This window comes from Corythoichthys intestinalis, chromosome 12 (genome assembly GCF_030265065.1).
Source record: "Corythoichthys intestinalis isolate RoL2023-P3 chromosome 12, ASM3026506v1, whole genome shotgun sequence".
Lineage (NCBI taxonomy): Eukaryota > Metazoa > Chordata > Actinopteri > Syngnathiformes > Syngnathidae > Corythoichthys > Corythoichthys intestinalis.
Genome location: NC_080406.1, coordinates 6,648,992 through 6,668,962, shown reverse-complemented (window position 1 = coordinate 6,668,962; position 19,971 = coordinate 6,648,992). Strand labels below are relative to the sequence as shown.

The following is a 19,971-nucleotide window of genomic DNA, read 5'->3' as shown; positions in this document are numbered from 1 at the left end:
ATATTTTGGTAGCTTTTGAAGATATGTTGCATAAGAAAACACATTTTAAACATGTATTATTTCAACAGTTCTCCTGACCAAAAAAATGTTTTGCCCCTCTTTTTACCAAATAAGATTTTTTTTCTTTCATGATAAAAGTCCAATGTAGTGGACACACATTGTCTGAATCAATGAAAATACCAGCAATATCAGGATTTATATGCTCCCATTTGGAAATGAACACTTCTGGAAACATATTTTGTTTGACCGGTGAGTTTGTGTAGAAATTAAATAAAGGGCATCATATTTATTAGAAAATAACTTGCAAACCATAGTACAACATTCTATAAACACTCTAGGGTGAAACTCTCCCGGGTAAAACGACTAATAACGACAACAAAAATAATGTACATTTCAGTTAAGAAGTTTTTGGCAGTCGCCTGCGTCGTGACTTTGGACGATCGAGAGAGTGTCTGCCATTCCGGCGGTAGAGTTTAGGCAAAAATGTGTTTCGCTCACAGTATGAGCAGTGCTGATTTTCGGCCGGGCAGAGTCCTTGCTGCGAGAGCCTCATTTTTTGCTCATCTTCTGCTGCCGGTATATCTGCAACACCAGGTCGCGGATTTCGTCCCGCTTACTGCGTACCTGTCGCCGTTGAAACCAGCGATGCAAGTGTAGCGGCAGTTCAAAGTGCACCACGGGGTCCTAGTAACACGAACAAACAAAAAAATTCCATCAGCTATCTATCCAGTTACTATAGCACTTGTATAATACAGGACAGGATTAGGTGTGGGAACCACTGAGTAACTACTGATGCGATACAATTTGCAATACAAGGCTTACGGTTAGAGGTCGAGAATTGTATGATTTTCAAAGGCTTATGCCTTTAAAAAAAAAAAAAAAATCAGCAGATTTCCGATGTCTAAAGCAGATTTTGCAAGCTAATATTTGGCTGATCAATATATCGGTCGAGCTTCATGAGAAAGATCATCATCTAAACAGGGAACATAACAGTTATCCTCTTATATCGGCTTGATTTTTCGGCTGGCCAATATACAGGACTGTCTCAGATAATTAGAATATTGTGATAAAGTTCTTTACTTTCTGTAATGCAATTAAAAAAACAAAAATGTCATACATTCTGGATTCATTACACATCAACTGAACTATTTCAAGCCTTTTATTATTTTAATATTGCTGAATTTGGCTTACAGCTTAAGAAAACTCAAAAATCCTATCTCAAAATATTAGAATATCATGAAAAAGTATACAAGTAGGCTATTCAACTAATCACCTGAATCATCTAATTAACTCGAAACACCTGCGAGGGTTTCCTGAGCCTTAAAAACACTCAGCTTGGTTCAGTAAACTAAATCACAAGTATGGGGAAGACTGCTGATCTGACTGCTGTCCAGAGGACCATCATTGATACCCTCCATCAGGAGGGTAAGACACAAAAAGAAATTTCTCAAAGAGCAGGCTGTTCACAGAGTGCAGTTTCAAAGCATATCCACAAAAAGTCTGTTGGAAGGGAAAAATGTGGCCGGAAACGCTGCACAACCAAGAGAGATGACCGCAGCCTTAACAAAATTGTGAAGAAGAGCCGCTTCCAGAATTTGGGGGAGCTTCAAAGACAGTGGGCTGAAGCTGGAGTCCAGGTATCAAAAGCCACAGTTCACAGACGTGTCCGGGAAATGGGCTACAATAGCCGTATTCCCATGGTCAAGCCACTTCTGAACTCAAGACAACGGAAGAAGCGTCTGACTTGGGCTATGGAGAAGAAGCACTGGACAGTTGCAGAGTGGTCCAAAGTCCTCTTTTCAGACGAAAGCAAGTTTTGCATTTCATTTGGAAGTCAAGGCGCCAGAGTCTGGAGAAAGGCTGGAGAGGAGCAAAATCCAAGTTGCTTGAAATCCAGTGTGAAGTTCCCACAGTCAGCAATGGTTTGGGGAGCCATGTCAGCTGCTGGTGTTGGTCCACTGTGTTTCATCAAGTCCAGAGTAAATGCAACTGTGTACCAAGAGATTTTAGAGCACTACATGCTTCCATCTGCTGAAAAGCTCTATGGAGATGAGGATTTCATTTTCCAGCATGATCTGGCACCTGCCCACAGTGCCAAAACCACCAGTAACTGGTGCACTGACCATGGCATCACTGTCCTTGATTGGCCTGCTAATTCCCCTGACCTGAACCCCATCGAGAATTTGTGGGGTATAGTTAAGAAGAAGATGAAAGACACCAGACCTACAAATGCAAATGAGCTGAAGGCCGCTATCGAAGCATCCTGGGCATCAATAACACCTCAGCAATGCCACAGGCTGATTGCCTCCATGCCACGCCGGATTGATGCAGTAATCCGTGCAAAAGGATTCCCAACCAAGTACTGAGTGCATCAATGGACATTTTCAAATGTTTGATTTAGTTTTGCTGTTATAAAATTATTTTTTTACTTGGTCTGAGGAAGTATTCTAATTTTTTGATATAGGATTTTTGAGGTTTCTTAAGCTGTAAGCCAAAATCAGCAATATTCAAATAATAAAAGGCTTGAAATAGTTCAGTTGATGTGTAATGAATCCAGAATGTATGACATTTTTGTTTTTTTAATTGCATTACAGAGAGTAAAGAACTTTATCACAATATTCTAATTTCCTGAGACAGTCCTGTACCTTTTAAGCTTCATGACAAAAGATCATTACCCAAACAGTGAATATAACAATCAACAATATTCTATGATAAAACTATTAAAGATATAAACAAGCCATTTATAGATGGAAAAATATTTTTTTTGCACTGTCGTGGACAATGTCAAAAACTTTTCCTCACAAACTAGCCGAATATTTTAGGGGTGTCAAACGATTAAAATTTTTAATCGAGTTAATTACAGCCTAAAAATTAATTGTAATTAACCGCAATTCAAACCATCTATAAAATATGCCATATTTTTCTGTAAATTATTGTTGGAATGGAAAGATAAGACACAAGACGGATATATACATTCAACATACGGTACATAAGTACTGTATTTGTTTATTAATATAAATAAATCAACAAGATGGCATTACCATTATTAACATTCTGTTAAAGCGATCCATGGATAGAAAGACTTGTAGTTCTTAAAAGATAAATGCTAGTACAAGTAATAGAAATTTAAAACCCCTCTTAATGTTTTCGTTTTAATAAAATTTGTAAAATTTTAAATAAAAAAAAATAAGTAGTAGTACTAGTAGCCCGCCATTGTTGATGCCAATAATTACTTACACAATGCTCATTGGTGCTGAAGCCTATAAAATCAGTCGCACCCAAGCGCCAGCAGAGGGCGACAAAACTCCGAAAAACACAACAAGTAAACATTTTACTGTGCTGTCATTTTAATCTGTTTGAGCTGCGCATGTGCGTTAATTGTAGAGATGTGCAAAATTTCCGATTCTTAGACTATTAGCGATTCGGCCGTGGAAGATTCGAGAACGATTCACAAACATCCAAATTCCGATTATTGAAATATGCCAAGTAAAGCGGAAGTACAACACAGTCAGCGCGCCGCGCGGTCAATGAGCAACGGAGCGAGAGTAGCTAAACATCATGCTTCTCATTACCCGGCCCCTCGGGTAATGCCAATGCTCATCTCACGGCTCTAGCTCAACTCATGCCACGAGATAAAAAAACACAACAACATACCTGACTGCTGCCGAAAAGCTGCTACAAAGTACATCCACATAATGTTACGGTAGATATCATTTATATAGGACTAGATGCAATATAGATTCGGTAGCGTTACCAGCACACCTACAAAAAGCTAGATGCGGGCGTTAGTAAACGACCGCCATCTTAAAGCAGTACACTTCCCTGCAAGGCTGTTGCAGCGAACCTTCCAAGCAAACCTAATTAACTTTTAATCTAAAATACTCCTAAATCGGTAAAATATTGACTTGAATCTATCTTTAAAATAGTTTTAAAACTTTCACATGTCGAAAGTAGACAAAAGTGAAATTATGGAATAACGGGAGCAATTTTAACAACTGTAACGATTGATTCACAACATTAAATTAATTGAATGTAGTTTAAAGCTGCTGATACAGAATGGGGACTGGAGTTTTTTTATTTACTGTTATTTATGTATATTTGTTTACTGCTATATGTTAACTTGATACTGAAATAGTAGTTTGGTTTAGCCTGAGAGTATTTTTGAACAATTTTGGAACTGATGTACAAAACATTTAAACAAAAAAAAACAAAAACAAAAAAAAAAAAGGAGGGGGGTGCATAAATAATCGTTTTAAGATCGAATCGGAGCCTCTGAATCGTAATCATAATCGAATCGTTAGGTGCCCAAAGATTCCCAGCTCTAGTTAATTGCATCGAATATTTTAACGTGATCAATTAAAAAAAATAATTTTGACAGCCCTAGAATATTTCAATACAACATTCCTGTAAATAAATAGAGCAACGCTATATTATCGTAACATTCTCTTTCTTAACGCATTGCCTGCCATTGAAAACATTAGCCGTATAATTAAACGAATTAGATCGAATATATATGTATACAACATGTGTTCGTATCGCTACGTGGAGAAGCTAAAAAGGTGTCTACTACCTTGAGGAAACTCTCGACGTACTGCAGCAAGTACAGGCCACAATCGCTGCTGTTGTCCTGTAGAGGCACCTGACAGTGGGAACTTTTCATCTGGTCCGGACCGAAATCGCGTGACGAGCCGCGCCGTGCCTCCCATTCCGATTGCAGGTACCTGACGGGACAAAAAAGATCCGACAGTGAGCTCTTTCCTGAAACACAACCCGCTACAGAAGACCGCTTACTCACTCTCGCAACAATTTAAATATGCGCTCGTGAAGAGACAATTTGAGGGAGTCCATGATGAGAATGCAAGGCCTAAAGATAAGGAGTCGCACTTAAATTTTTGTATGTAAAATGAAGGAAGGCGGCCATTTTGTGTCTACTCACGTCTTTGACACAAAGTTTCTATTGCAGGTCTTCTCTGTGCAGTCCTATTAGGAAAGCAAAAACATACTGTATAACTATATTGTGGGATAGAGATTGAAAACCAAATAATTGCATAATATATAATAAATTCAGACTCACCACTTTACTGAGAGAGGCTTTTGGCTCGTTTCCTAGAACACGTGTGGAATAAACTTGATGATTTGCATTCATGAAGGTGGAATAGACCTCTGTATCACTTAATTTGACGTACCAGATAGCATGTCCGCGCTGTTGCAATGTATCAAATTGGCATCATTTGAATTTCCTGAGCCTTCAGGTTGGTCTTGCTCAGGCGATTCACTAATCCCATTGTGGCTATTTTCTTTCCACGGCTCCAATTTGGGCTCCTTCAGTCCAGGAAAGCAGATAACCACCAGGTACCAGTGAGCCCTAAAAAGATCAGGATTATCATCATATTAATTAGTATAACGAAGTATTAAGGCCAAGTAAGGAAAGACAAAAAAAATAAAATCACAAGACTAAAAAGTCATACACTCTTACAAGAGAAAAAAGTCATAATATTACAATTTTAAAAAATCATACATTGTAATATTACGACAAAGTTATACCTTGTAATAATCTGACATTTAAGTCAGTCTACGTAATATGTATGGCTGCAGTACGGCTTATTTAACTAAAATTTGTATTCGTCTTTATGCAAATCCAGATGCATTTTTTAAAAATAGTGCTGCAACGATTTTTCGACTAACTTGAGTATTCGATGAGAAAAAAAAAAGATTCAAATTAAATTTTGCTGCTTCGAGTATTCGTTTAACTTAAAGGGTATGTAACGGGTATGTAATAGAACCGTTACATGTCAAGATAACAAATATTGATAAAGTTAACAAAAAAATCAATCACATTAATGAGCAATTATCGAAAATAGATAGAAAATGACAAACATTTCCCAAAGTGTTCCGGAAACAGCCGAATGGGGCGGAGACGTCACAACAAGTTATTGACAGTCGAGGCGGAGCCAGGTGCCATTGTTTTTTATCGACGAGAGAGTAGCGTTCAGGTTTGTTTGACCAAAACATCACTAAAATGGTTCAAAACTGCTGTGCTATGTGGTGTACAAATAGCTAATTATCGGAATATAGTATCCATGAGTTCCCGAACGCGAAAAAAAAAAGCTGGACTACGCAAACAATGGGTAAAGTTCATCCGTGCAAAGAGGGCTAATTTTCTAGACCCAGCCTCCGGCACGGTTTTCCATTATTTTCCACCTGAAAGCTTCTCGAACTATGGACAAGTGAAATCGGGTTTTGCTGCAAGATTGCTGCTCAAAGCAGATGCGGTGCCCACCATACACCAGCCACCTAAATGTCCCGAGATATCAAGAAAGAGGACGATGACTGGCAAAGGAGGCTAAGGCTAAGCAAAGGAGGGGAGCAGCTAAGCTCAAAATGGCCAGAGTGAGTACTCTTTTATAATAAAAAAAATATCACGCATTGGATACAGGACTGGACACATGTATAAATTATCGCTCGTAAAATATATAGAACAAATCTTCTGATCCCATTCATATTTGTGTCTGTTGGCAGAGCGAAAAACTATGATAGCGCAATAAATGATAATTATTCTAGACATTACTTTATTTTGCAGTCACGGTGTATCAGCTTCACAAAAAGAAATGCAAAAAATATCATTCGTTGTTTCCCACACGATCTGCTGCCAATGTTTCATCAGTGTCATTGCTCCCCTCAATGACCGTTTCATTACGCTGCATTGGCGTTCGTTTGGGCTCAAATTGGTAACCTAAAACACCAATTAAAGCTTCGTAACTCTCCTCGTCACCATTAGATGAACATTCGTTACGTACTTCTACGTCGGATTCGTCGCTGAAACTAGAAACGAAATGGTCTGCCATCATCGCCGCCATTCAGTATTAAAGCACTGAGCCTTTTTTCTTGTTGAAGAAACACCCCTCACTGTCAATTCTGAATTCTCTTTTATTGACAACGAGGGGTGTTTCTTCATGAGGGAACCTGGAATATGTGCAGGACGAACACAATGCAACAGCATAAACAGCTCAAAACACCGCCAATTCTCCCCTCACTAGAAGGAATTATATTGATGCAGACAGGCGCTGCCCCCTAGTGGCCGGTGGCACTCGCTTCACTTGTAATGACGTCACACACACAATCTGACAGATCTCGGGCACCGGTCATTTTAGCTTGACAATCAAGCCAAATTTCTCTCATTTTCTTGTGTGTACTTACACGAAGTGGCATGATATGAATACAAAAGGCATGCGTTTATGGATAAATGATGGAATATTAACATTTTCCCAGGGCATGACATACTCTTTAAGTGGGGTTGTAACTGTTTATTTTGAAAGTGTTTGCATTTAGTTTTATTGACTTGGGTGGATACACTGCCCTCTAGTCTGTCTAATTTCACATGGCTGAATCCAGCTCCTCCCTGTTAAGACCAACATAAGCTAAATTGTTGTTTGAGCTTTTTTTATGCATTCGGAATTTAGTTTGTAAGTATTTTTAGCCGTTTTTTGTGGGAATATGTGTCCGAACCATTTGTTAAGAGCACTGTTAAAAAAAAAAAAAAAAAAAAAAGTTAGCATTTTATAGCATTTAAGATAGCATACTTTTGTTATTTAAGTTAGCCAATTGTTCTTTTGTTGTATAGATCCTCCTTTATTTTTTATACCATTTGAGGCTCAGCTCAGGTATTTAAATTTTTCATGTTCCTTATCTGATTACTCGATTATTCGAACTAGTTCATCAATTAATCGACTACTAAAATAATAGATAGCTGCAGCCCTAAAAAAAATAGCTGAAATTGATGCCACATACGACACATAGCGCTAAATCGCCTCCGGTTGAACAAATAAATTTGGAGCTACGACAAAGTATTAGTATAACTGTTTATATTAATCATAGTTTTATGTAGATGTTCCAAATGAATAAGGATTTCCATATTTGTCATTAGAGTTTTTTGTATGTATGGATGCAGTGCGGCTAACTTAGCTAAAATTGCTGCTACTTACTTAACGTAGCCTTGAACGGCCTTCATTTAAATTAACAAATAAATAGTATGATAATAAACGCTTATTAAAAAATAGGAGTCCGAACAAGTGGTTAAAACTAAGGTGAACGCGCAGTTTAGCCTTTTGGCCGGGTTGTTGGAATGACATTTTGGCTGGCGTGATTCCGTCAATCTCGTTTAAAGGTGAAATTCCAACACCCTTATCAATGCCTTGACTATATTTTCTCTTCATTTTGCAATGCATTTGATGAATAAATGTGGCTTTTAATGGAAATCACAAAGTTGTCTGCAAGACTATCACTTACTTTTGAATGGTAGTGAATTTAATTTGATGTAGGTGTGCCAAAAGATTAGGTATTTCCATATTTTTCCATCAAATTTACTTTCCGTAATATTTATTGATGCAGTACGGCTAATTAAGCTCAAATTGCTGCTATGCAGTTAACGTAGTGCTAAACCGCCTGTTAAAATGAATGAACACATTGGAGGGTACAACTAAATATTAGTATATATCATTACGTTGATTATAATTTGATATAGTGCTGCAACAATTAATCGATTAACTCGAGTATTCGATTAGAAAAAGATTTGAATTAAATTTTGCTGCTTTGAGTATTCGTTTAATTAAAGTGGCGTTGTAATGGTTTGTTTTGAAAGTGTTTGCATTTAGTTTTAGTGATTTGGGTTGATACACTGCCCTCTGGTCTGCCTTATTTCACATGGGTGAATCCAGCTGCTTCCTGTTAAGACCAACAGCAACGTTTTTGTTTGAGCTAATGTTTTTTACGCATTTGTAATTTAGTTTATAAATGTATTGAGCCGTTGTGTGCAGGAATATGTGTCTGAACCATTTGTTGAGAGCATTGTAAAAAAATAATGAAACAGCATTTTATAGCATTTAAGCTAGCGGACTTTTGCTATGAAAGTTAGCCAATTGTCCTTTTGTTGTACATAGATCCTAATTTATTTTATTTTATTTTCTTATACCGTTTGAGGCTCAACTCAGGTATTTACATTTTTCATGCTCCTTATCCGATTACTCGATTATTCGAACTTACTAGTTCATCAATTAATCGACTACTACAGTAATTGATAGATGCAGCCCTAATTTGATATACTGTAAATGTGCCAATTTGATATAGATGTGTGATTTAGTTATTGCCACAGGTAGGTAACAGGTGCTGTTAATTACACAAATTAGAGAAGCATCACATGATTTTTCAAAGGGTGACAATACTTTTGTCCGGCCCACTTTTAAAGTTTTGTGTAAAATGATCATGATTAATTTATTTTTTTCCATTCTCTTTTGTGTTTTTTTCATTGCAAGCAAAATAAATGAAGATATTACTACTAAAGCGTTTGTAATTGCACTCATTTTCTGGGAGAAATTGAGCATTATCTGAAAGAATTGCATGGGTGCCAATACTTTCGGCCAGTACTGTAACATACCAAAACCGGGCTCGAAACAACATTGTAAAGCTTTTGGCTCAGTCTCTAGAACTGACTGATTAGTGTTATTTAAACTCTGTGTTCTTCATGTCATAAACAGAGTTGAACGAACTGTTTTGGCTGGCAAATACAATGAAAATTTAAATCACTTTAACTGTTCAACCTCATTTTTAAAAGTCATATTTACGGTCACAGCTTGTCCCAGTCTTGACCGCCTAAAAAGTCTTGATCAGGTATCGTCTCGGTCTTAGATTGTGTGGTCTTGAGTGATTAATAAGTATACAACTTTAAAGGTGAAGAACCTCTGTACTTTTTTCTTGTAACGATATGATTTTTGACTTTTATTTGTCAAAAATATTTGTTTTCAAATAATAAGACTACAGAAATGTGGGGAAAAAAACACATTTACTTTATACTGTATATACTTTCTGTATTCTTACTAAGCTTGAGAACGATAAACCGATACGACCGGATATCCGGTTTGAAAGGCGAGCGATATGGCTTTATCGATAGCAAACTAACTATTCGACAGTAAATAGCCAGTTAATCTTAGATGTGTCGATAGTACAACAAGGACTCTGCTATCGCGGGCGCAATAACCGGTTATCAGCGTTCATACCATTGCTTAGCTAGTTTTATGTACCAAGCAATGTGTAAATGAATGACACATAATTAGCTTGTATTTCAACAATGCTGCTCATTGCCTTCCCCGCTGCTCGATTCCTAGGATCGCCGCATTTTAAGTGACACAGCACACATCACATAAGATGGACAGCCACCACTCACAGTCGTGGTTGCCTCAACTTCCCATCATGCATTTCGATCGTGACGGGCGTGTCATAACTACGCCAGAGCAAACGAAACCACAGTCGCGCATGCTAAAACAATGGACAAACAACACGAGCGCTGACGCCAGCTTGCCAGGCGGAAGTTACGAATGACAGCGAATGATTTTCAACGCACGTCGGACTTTGAAGTGAAGACGGCAGCCAAATTTGTATGGGACAGAGATCGTGAATTTTTAACCCTGAAAAATAAGCCACTACAATGGCACGACCTGCTGGAGCTATTGTTTCCACGAAATGCAGTCTACTTAAACATGAACATGTGGATCAGTTGACCTTCCTCAAGAAAAATCTGCCCTTCAAAAAAGATATGGACAGTGATGAGGAATAAAAATGTGGAAGCACAGGCATAAGTGAATGACTTTGCTGTGTATAAGGTTAAAATAATGATTATTGACCTATCTGGCTAAAATGCCATGTTTTTATTCCCCCAATTATACCAGAGGTAAAGAATAATAGCATTATGCTTTATTTATTATGATAACACTAGAAGGTTTAATTCTTTTTTTTCTAGAGCAACTGCATATAATTTTAGTTTGTAAGATGTTTACGTTGAAAGGTTGCACTTAAATTACCTAGTTCTTGTGTTCAAAACACCAGAAAATACAGAGATTGAATTACTGCACTTTATTGTTGTCTGTCACTGGAGTTTTATTTTATTATCAATCCCAGCCAACAAAATGATGGTCTAGTTGGCCTTATTTTTTTTTTCATGTCTAAAAAAATAATCATACATTGGTATGAACTTTTGTTGTTTAATTTTGCTAGTAGAAATTTGGTCTTTTTTATCCGTTTAAAATACTGTAAGAACAAACAACAAATGTTTACTATCGTATCGTTTTCACACTGTATCGAACCGTATCGTTCTTAAACTGTATCGAATCGTATCGAGTCGCTCTGCCTTAACAATGTATCGTTTTTTGATCGAATCGTAACCTGTCTATCTAGATACATATCGAATCGGCTTCATGCCAGAGATTTTCCAACCCTAATTCTTACTTTCCTTGAGTTCTTAACTTTCTCAACCATGTTTGTTCATGTGCGTTAACTTACTCCTGATTGACAGGGACAAATAGGAAGTCCTTTGTGAAGATGTCCACGTGGCGTGTCCAGTTCTTCACTCGCTGGTGCCGCTTCTGTCGCTGACAACTAATTAAAAAAAAAAAAAAAAAAAAAAGATGGCTGAGGAAAAAACTATTTCTTTAAAGCTTCTTCACATTGAAATAAAAAGCCTTACGATTCTGTGGCGGTGCCTTCGCTGGCGTTGTCTCTGCGAGTCAGCTGCTTGTAGAAGAAACTGCTGAAGATGTGCGAGCGCTCCACGACCGCCCGTGAAGAGTTCTGGAGGAGGTACCTGAATTGCGGGAAGGCACTTTAATTTAACGTGACTGTATGATTTGGTTTGGAGTCGCCGTCAAACCCACTTGAGGTAAAAGTCGATGATGACGTCGTTGAGGTACTGGCCGTGATCGAGACACAACAGGTCTTCCATTGTCACTGTGATTCCGCCTTTGAGTGGCGGTGGAGGAAACTGGATCAACCTGAACAAAAAAAGGTAAGCCCGAATTGGTCAAAATGAAATGGACGTCTAGCACAGTCAATAAGTTAACATAAATATTTTTCCCCTTACAGTGTTATGAAAAAGTATCCGAACCTTTTGGAATTTCTCACAATTCTGCATAAAATCACCATCAAATCTGATTTGATCTTTGTCAAAACCACCCAGATGAAAAAACAGTCTGCATTAACTAAAATCACCCAAAAATTTTTAGGTTTTCATATTTTGATGAGGATAGTATGCAAACAATGACAGAAGGAGGTGAAACAAGTAAGTGAACCATCACATTTAACATTTCGTGCCCCCCCTTTGGCAGCAGTAACTTCAACCAGACGTTTCCTGTAGTTGCATATCAGTCTGGCACATCGATCAGGACTAATCTTGGCCCATTCTTCTTTACACAACTGCTGTAGTTCAGTCAGATTCCTGGGATGTCTGGCATGAATCCCTGTCTTTAGGTCATGCCACAGCATCTCAATGGGGTTCAAGTCTGGATTTTGGCTTGGCCACTTCAGAATGTGTATTTTGTTCTTCTGAAAGTATTCTGAAGTTGATTTACTTCTGTGTTTTGGATCATTGTCTTGTTGCAGCATTCATTCGCTTTTTAGCTTCAAGTGTCTGACAGACGGCGTCAGGTTTTCCTACAAAACATCCAGATAAAGTTTTGAATTCATTACTCCATTAATGATTGCAAATTGTCCAAGCCCTGAGGCAGCAAAACAGCCCAAAATCATGATGATCCCTCCACCATGCTTCATGGCGCGGATGAGGTGTTGATGTTGGTGAGCTGTTCCATTTTTCCTCCACACATGACGTTGTGTGTTACTCCCAAATAATTCAACTTTGGTTTCATCAGTCCACAAAGTATTTTGCCAAAACTTCTGTGGAGTGTCCAAGTGCCTTTTTGTGACCCTTAAACTGGCAACAATGTCTTTTTTAGACAGCAGTGGCTTCCTCCGTGGAGTCCTCCCATGAACCCCATTCTTGGCCAGTTTTACATATAGTTGGTATGTGCACAGAGATATTGGACTGTGCCAGTGATTTCTGTAAGTCTTTAGCAGACACTCTAGGTTTTTTTTTTTGCCTCTCTGAGTATTCTGCGCTGAACTGTTGCCGTCAGCTTTGGTGGACGGCCACTTCTCCACTTCTTGGGAGAGAAGCAACAGTGCCAAAGTCTCTCCATTTGTACACAACTTCGCTGACTGTCGATTGATAAACATCCAGAATTTTAGAGATGGTTTTGTATCCTTTCCCAGCTTCATACAAATCAACAATCCTTTCTTTTGACCGAGCCATGACGCACATCAGACAATGCTTCTCATTAAGGCAAATCTTACCAGGTTTTATAGTGTGCAGGGCAGCTTTAAATCACTCATCAGTGATTGGGCACACACCTGACTTAAATTGTACCTGTACCAAATCTGTACCAAATTTGTTTTGTAGAAATTGGTTATAATTGCTCTTTAATTCTGCATAGGCAGAGGGTTTACTTACTTATTTTCCCCCTTCTGCCATTGTTTGCATGCTATCCTCATCAAAATATGAAAACCTACAAATGTTTGGGTGGTTTTAGTTAAAGCAGGCACTATTTTCATCGGTGTGATTCTGACAAAGATCAGATCACATTTAATGGTGATTTTATGCAGAAATGTGAGAAATTCCAAAAGGTTCAGATACCTTTTCATACCACTGTAAAAACAAAATGTTCATTAAAAACCGAATTTAAAAAAACACCGATTATGGCCCCATGTGATACTAAATTTGATTTGAAAAAAAAATTATATTAACACATGGCATGGAACTGGTGATAAGACGTCGGATTCATTCAAACTGGCAGCCAATGAATTAAAAAAAAAAAAATACAGTGGGGCAAATAAGTATTTAGTCAACCACCAATTGTGCAGGTTCGCCTACTTGAAAAGATTAGAGAGGCCTGTAATTTTCAACATGGGTAAACCTCAACCATGAGAGACAATGTTAAAAAAAAAAAAAAGAATCACATTGTTTGATTTTTAAAGAATTTATTTCCAAATTAGAGTGGAAAATAAGTATTTGGTCAACTACAAACAAGCAAGATTTCTGGCTGTCAAAGAGGTCTAACTTCTTCTAACGAGGTCTAACGAGGTCTAACAAGGCTCCACTCGTTACCTGTATTAATGGCACCTGTTTTAACTCATTATCGGTATATAACACACTTGTCCACAACCTCAGTCAGACACACTCCAAACTCACTATGGCCAAGACCAAAGAGCTGTCGAAGGACACCAGAGACAAAATTGTAGACCTGCACCAGGCTGGGAAGACTGAATCTGCAATAGGTAAAACGCTTGGTGAAAAGAAATCAACTGTGGGAGCAATTATTACAAAATGGAAGACATACAAGACCACTGATAATCTCCCTCGATCTGCGGCTCCATTCAAGATCTCACCCTGTGGCGTCAAAATGATAATAAGAATGGTGAGCAAAAATCCCAGTACCACATGGGGGGACCTAGCAAATGACCTACAGAGAGCTGGGACCACAGTAACAAAGACTACTATCAGTAACACAATGTGCCGCCAGGGACTCAAATCCTGCACTGCTAGACGTGTCCCCCTGCTGAAGCCAGTACACGTCCAGGCCCGTCTGCAGTTCGCTAGAGAGCATTTGGATGATCCAGAAGAGGACTGGGAGAATGTGTTATGGTCAGATGAAACCAAAATAGAACTTTTTGGTAGAAACACAGGTTCTCGTGTTTGGAGGAGAAAGAATACTGAATTGCATCCGAAGAACACCATACCAACTGTGAAGCACGGGGGTGGAAACATCATGCTTTCAGCTTGACAATGATCCCAAACTAACAGCCAGGGCAAAAAAGGAGTGGCTTCCTAAGAAGCATTGAAAGGTCCTGGAGTGGCCTAGCCAGTCTCTAGATCTCAACCCCATAGAAAATCTGTGGAGGGAGTTGAAAGTCCGTGTAGCCCAACGACAGCCCCAAAACATTACTGCTCTAGAGGAGATCTGCATGGAGGAATGGGCCAAAATACCAGGGGGGGGGTCCACATTCTGTCGCTCATGGTTGAGGTTTACCCATGTTGACAATTGCAGGCCTCTCTATTATTTTCAAGTGGGAGACCTTGCACAATGAGTGGTTGACTAAATACTTATTTGACCCACTGTATATATGGATGAAAGGGTTAATATCGTGGCCAATTGTGGTCCACGTATGGGTTTTTAATTTTTTGAAATTACCATCGTCCCTTGCACTATGAAGGGTTGAGAAAGTGTCACAATTTATGTAGAATAAAAGAGTTTATAGATTTCTTGGACTTACCGCTGGGCCAGGCCTTGACGTTTGAATTTAACCCAAGTCGAGTCTGGTTGACACATAGTCACTGTGTATGACCCCGAAGTTCTACGCCGACACAGTGTGTACAAAGGGGAGCCTGTCTGGTTGTCCTCCTATAATACGAAAGGGGTTGATGTTTTTTTTTTTTTTTTTAACTGCGAACCTCTTCAACACTGCACAATACAGGAGTGCTACTGGTGTGGTGAGCGCTCAAACGATCGGGCAGTGAGATGCGTATCAGCCCGCCGCGACAAAAATGCATCACGACAAGTGCTGCAACGATTAATCGATTAACTCGAGTAATTCGATAAAGAAAAAAGCTTCAAATCAAAATTTGCTGCTTCGAGTATCCGTTTAATCAGTGTGGCGTTGTAATGGTTTTGTTTTGAAAGTGTTTGCATTTACTTTTATTGATTTGGGCGGATACATTGCTCAACAGTGAATATGACATGACTTATGTAACATGCCTGAACCCAGCTGCTCCCTGTTAAGACCAACATAAGGTACGTTTTTGTTCGAGTTAATGTTTTTTTAATGCATTCGTAATTTAGTTTATGGGTATATTCAATAGTTTTTTGTGGGGATGTATGTTTGAACGATTTGGTTAGAGCATTGTCCAAAAAAAAAAAAACTACCAAAAAAAAAAACATTAGCATTTTATAGCATTTAAGCTAGCAGACTTCCGCTATGCAAGTTAGCCAATTGTTCTTTTGTTGTACTTAGATCCTCATATTAATTTTTTATACCATTTGAGGCTAAGCTCAGGTATTTTGATTTATTTTGTAATGAACATGCAATTCTGCATAGTTTGGAGAAATATTTTGTATCTCCTAAAATATATTCTGCAACGCATTTAATGTTCCTAATCCGATCACTCGATTATTCGAACTAAGTGATAGATTAATTGACTACTAAAATAATTGATAGCTGCAGCCCGAATCACGACTCTGTGACACCCAAATTGAAACGTCAGCAAAAATCACGTTACTGAGCATCATTAGAAATATTTGTTATTTCGAGATTTAGGGGTTACTTATGGAGTTAATTCCAATTTACGCAGAAATTGGGGTTACGTCCCCAGCGTAGCAACCGAACTCGTTCGTAACCCGGTGACTACCTGTATTGAAACGGCCTGTTTGCGGTATTGAAATACTGCTCATTTGGCGTGCAGAAAGAAAACCGAGCATTCTCAGGCTTACCCCTACCACGCCCCCGCCCACTTTTTTTTTTTTAAATGACTGTGGTCAAGCCCGCCTACTCCCTAAAAGCCAGGTTCAAGCTAGGCACTGAACAGTGTTGTTTTCGTCAACGATGACGATAACGTCAATATTTCGTCGATGAAAATTTTTTTCATGGCGATGACATCACGATGACGCACTGAAAATGTGTCTTGGGAGACTAAAACATAACGAGATGGATGTCAGTTGTCATCTGACGACACGAGAACGAGATGCAAATTTGCCATAGTTTCTGTCATAAATTCACAATGTGTGATATTTTCTGATATGTGTAGCGAGCACGCATTTAGCAATGTTTGGCCGTGTCACTCATGTGATGTGCTGCGCCCCCCCCCCCCGACTCACACACACACTTACTCACCGGGTGTGCCCATTCCAGGCTCCTTTCATGAAACATACAGTGCCCTCCATAATTATTGGATTTATAATAATTATGTGTTTTTTAGCTTCTAGTAATTTTTTTTTCTAAATAATATGGGACCTTAATGGAAAAAAAGAAAAATCTAACCTTCAACACAAGTGCATTTATTCAGAAATAATTATTTGACATCAAATAATGTGTGTCACAATTATTAGCACCCCTGGTGTCAATACGGTATGAGGTTAATACGGTATGAGGTGCTTTTCAGCATGCACATCTTTCGTGGCACGCCAGACCCACTTAGAGTGTTTGTTGCCAAAAAGCTCAATCTTGGTCTCATCTGACCAAAGCACACGATCCCAGTTGAAGCCCCAATACCGCTTGGCAAACTCCAGACGTTTGTGTTTATGATTATGAGTGAGGAAAGGTTTTCTCCGTGCATGTCTCCCAAACAGCTTGTTGGCGTGTAGACAGCACCTCATACCCACTGTGAAGTTTGGGGGTGGGTCAGTGATGCTGTGGGGCTGTTTCACTTCCAAAGACCCTTGGAACCTTGTTAGGGTGCATGGCATCATGAATGCTTTGAAATACCAGGACATTTTAAATCAAAATCTGTTGCCCTCTGCCCGAAAGCTGGAGATGGGTCATCACTGGGTCTTTCAGCAAGACAATGACCCTAAACATATGGCCAAATCTACACAGAAATAGTTCAGCAGACACAAAATCAAGCTCCTCCCATGGCCATCTCAGTCCCCAGACCTCAACCCCATTGAAAACCTGTGGGGTGAGCTGAAGAGGAGTGTACAGAGGAGAGGACCCAGGTCTCTGGATGATTTAGAGAGATTCTGCAAAGAGGAATGGCTGAAGATCCCTCTTTCTGTCTTTTCCCATCTTGTGAAACATTATAGGAAAAGATTAGGTGCTGTTTTGTTGGCAAAAGGGGATTGTACAAAGTATTAACACCAGGGGTGCTAATAATTGTGACACACATTATTTGATGTCAAATAATTATTTCTTTATGTGGGATTTTCCCCCCACTGAATAAATGTACTTGTATTGAAGGTTGGATTTTTCTCTTTTTTTCCATTAAGGTCCCATATTATTTCGGGGGGAAAAAAATTCTTAGAAGCTAAAAAAATACATAATTATTATAAACCCAATAATTATGGCGGGCACTGTATGTGTCAGGTGCTGCTTGGTATGTAGAGCTTAAACGACTACTCGAGCAACTCGAGTTTAAAAACCGATCCGAGTAATTTTATTCACCTCCTGGAATCGTTTAATTTTGCCAGCTCTAAGCATCACGTTTTGCCCGGACTACTTTTAATGCGGGACAACGCGCTGACGTCACGTGCGTAGACGAAGAAGCAATATAAAAAATGCGTTACTGCAGCCGACAGCCGTTACAAACTGCGCCGACGTTGCTAAAAACTACGCCCGCATATTGCTACGGTGGTAGCAGCCTAGCAGGTAGCGTCTGATGCGTGTCATAGATATCACATGTACGTAGAACTAGATGCGAAATGACCGACTCGGCCGCGTTAATGAAACAGCCGCCATCTTAAAGCAGTACAATTCTGAGCGCTCATAAATAAGATTAATGTTACTGTCACTCGCTCACTAATGTTATCCCTGCGGAGGGCTGGGTTTCTATTCATTATGACCACTGTCGATGTGTGGCTAACTCTTACATACAGGCTTTATTTAATCTGCGAAAACAGCGCTGTGGAGTGATTAGGGTGTAAAATAAAAACATAATAATGCTAACTGTCAATTTTAGCTCAGTAGTCATTGCGGGATAAAACACCAAGTAGCACTGGTCCCTAATGTGCTCCAATACAGCCTGTATCATACATTTATTTTGAACACTGCAAAAACTCAAAATCCTATCAGGACTTACAGTTTAGACTAACTTAAAACTTAACTAGAACTTATAGCTTGACACAAATGGAAATTCAATTGAAACACGTAGGAAAAACACCTAACTTTTAAGTCATGTGTGTTATCAAGCGTCATGACATTTTTAGGTAAGAAATATATATATATTTTATAAGATCTAAAGGTTTTTGGAGTGAAAGCAGTGAACTAGTCTTTTTTTTAATCACATTTGAGATGCAATTGTTGGCTGTTTTCAACAATGTACATTGAAAATAAAGACATTGATTGACTGAAAATGTTTCAATATTACATGAAATGTCTTGTTTTCTCATCTATATGTATAATTGCTCTTTACCTAAAAAAAAAATGTTTTATCCGATTACTCAATTAATCGATAGAATTTTCAGTCGATTACTCGATGACTAAAATATTCGATAGCTGCAGCCCTATTGGTATGTTTTGCTTTCTTATCTTGGCTAGATATGCCATGTTGCTTTAGCCTTTAAAGGTCTGTGCTAAATGATCATCACCAGTGTTGTTAATCTTACTGAAAAAAAGTAATTAATTATAGTTACAAATTACTTCTCCCAAAAAGTAATTGCGCTAGTAACTCAATTACCTGAATGTAAGAGTAATTAGTTACTTGGCAAAGTAATTGGTGATAATTACTTTTTTTTTTCCCCCCCTCAAAAAAAAAAAAAAAAAAAAAAAAAAAATTGGCCACACTATGTGAAGTTTTTTGTGAAGGTTTTTGGTACAATTGGCCCAAGCCCAATTCTTTACCCTAATTTACCCTTTACCCTGAATCAACTGTTAAAAGTTGTTAAAATTGCTCCCATTATTGCATTAGTTCCCTTCGCTCTACTTTCGACATATGAAAATTTTAAAAGTGTTTCAACATTTAAAGATAGATTCAAGTCAAGATTTTGCCGATTTAGAAGTATTTTAGATAAAAAGTTACTTAGGTTCGCTCGGAAGGTTCTCTACAACAGAGCCGTCCTAAAAAGTCTACTGCTTTAAGATGGCGGCTGTCTACTAACTCATTTAGTGCCATGTCTGTCATTTTGCATCTAGGTATTTCTATGTACAGTACATGTGATATCTACCATGTCTACCATATCTACCATAACATGCGGGCGTAGTTTGTACTAGCTATCGGCTACAACATGTATTATTGGAGCTACCTAGCATCGCGTTTGCTCGGCGTCACAACTTTCTTGCCTGCTCTGCTCTGTCGTCTCGGGGAGTCCGTCTCCCTCAGACTTTTCGACCAATATAGTAACGCATAGTAACGCATGCCTTTCCGTCCTCAGTAACGGTAACGGCGTTGCC

At 38.7% G+C, this 19,971-nt stretch overlaps 1 protein-coding gene across 1 annotated transcript in view; it reads right to left on the bottom strand.

Moving 5' to 3' along the window:
• Positions 1-271: 271 nt before the first annotated feature.
• senp7 (SUMO specific peptidase 7) overlaps positions 272-19,971 on the bottom strand; it is a 52,762-nt gene continuing 33,062 nt past the window's right edge. Inside the window, exons 13-22 of the mRNA XM_057853399.1 lie at positions 15,148-15,275; positions 11,700-11,816; positions 11,513-11,629; positions 11,329-11,424; positions 5,187-5,365; positions 5,075-5,106; positions 4,937-4,980; positions 4,796-4,864; positions 4,571-4,721; positions 272-684 (exon numbers count right to left, since the gene is read on the bottom strand). Of these exons, the coding sequence (XP_057709382.1) occupies positions 550-684; positions 4,571-4,721; positions 4,796-4,864; positions 4,937-4,980; positions 5,075-5,106; positions 5,187-5,365; positions 11,329-11,424; positions 11,513-11,629; positions 11,700-11,816; positions 15,148-15,275 (1,068 nt within the window). The 3' untranslated portion in view covers positions 272-549. The remainder of the gene's footprint in view (positions 685-4,570; positions 4,722-4,795; positions 4,865-4,936; positions 4,981-5,074; positions 5,107-5,186; positions 5,366-11,328; positions 11,425-11,512; positions 11,630-11,699; positions 11,817-15,147; positions 15,276-19,971) is intronic.